The sequence below is a fragment of the Penaeus monodon genome, chromosome 21, assembly GCF_015228065.2.
Source record: "Penaeus monodon isolate SGIC_2016 chromosome 21, NSTDA_Pmon_1, whole genome shotgun sequence".
Taxonomy (NCBI): domain Eukaryota; kingdom Metazoa; phylum Arthropoda; class Malacostraca; order Decapoda; family Penaeidae; genus Penaeus; species Penaeus monodon.
The window spans coordinates 42,044,428-42,044,674 of record NC_051406.1 but is presented as its reverse complement, the minus strand read 5'-3'; the positions used below and the strand labels follow the sequence as shown (position 1 = coordinate 42,044,674).

The 247-nt window shown below is 45.7% G+C and overlaps 1 protein-coding gene across 1 annotated transcript in view; it reads left to right on the top strand.

Annotated features, from left to right (window-relative positions):
- The window catches only part of LOC119586506 (xylose isomerase-like), a 4,340-nt gene that overhangs the window by 990 nt on the left and 3,103 nt on the right, over positions 1-247 (top strand). Inside the window, exon 2 of the mRNA XM_037935249.1 lies at positions 96-237. Within this exon, the coding sequence (XP_037791177.1) occupies positions 96-237 (142 nt within the window). The remainder of the gene's footprint in view (positions 1-95; positions 238-247) is intronic.

Here is a 247-nt window from a genome sequence, read left to right as displayed (position 1 = left end):
TGATCTAATTAACTTTTTTTTTTATATTAAAAAAAAAAATCATTTAACATAGAAAAGAAATATCGAGAAAGGACTGCAGGACTGCTTTGCTCCAGGTACTTGGGCTCCGATGACTTCTTCGGCGACCGCACGCACCAGAGGTCCTGGGAAGACGCCTCGCGCTCTCTCGACAACTACAAGCGACGCATGCTGGCGAGCTTCGAGTTCCTGCAGAAGCTCAATGTGAAGTACTACTCAGTGAGTCTGC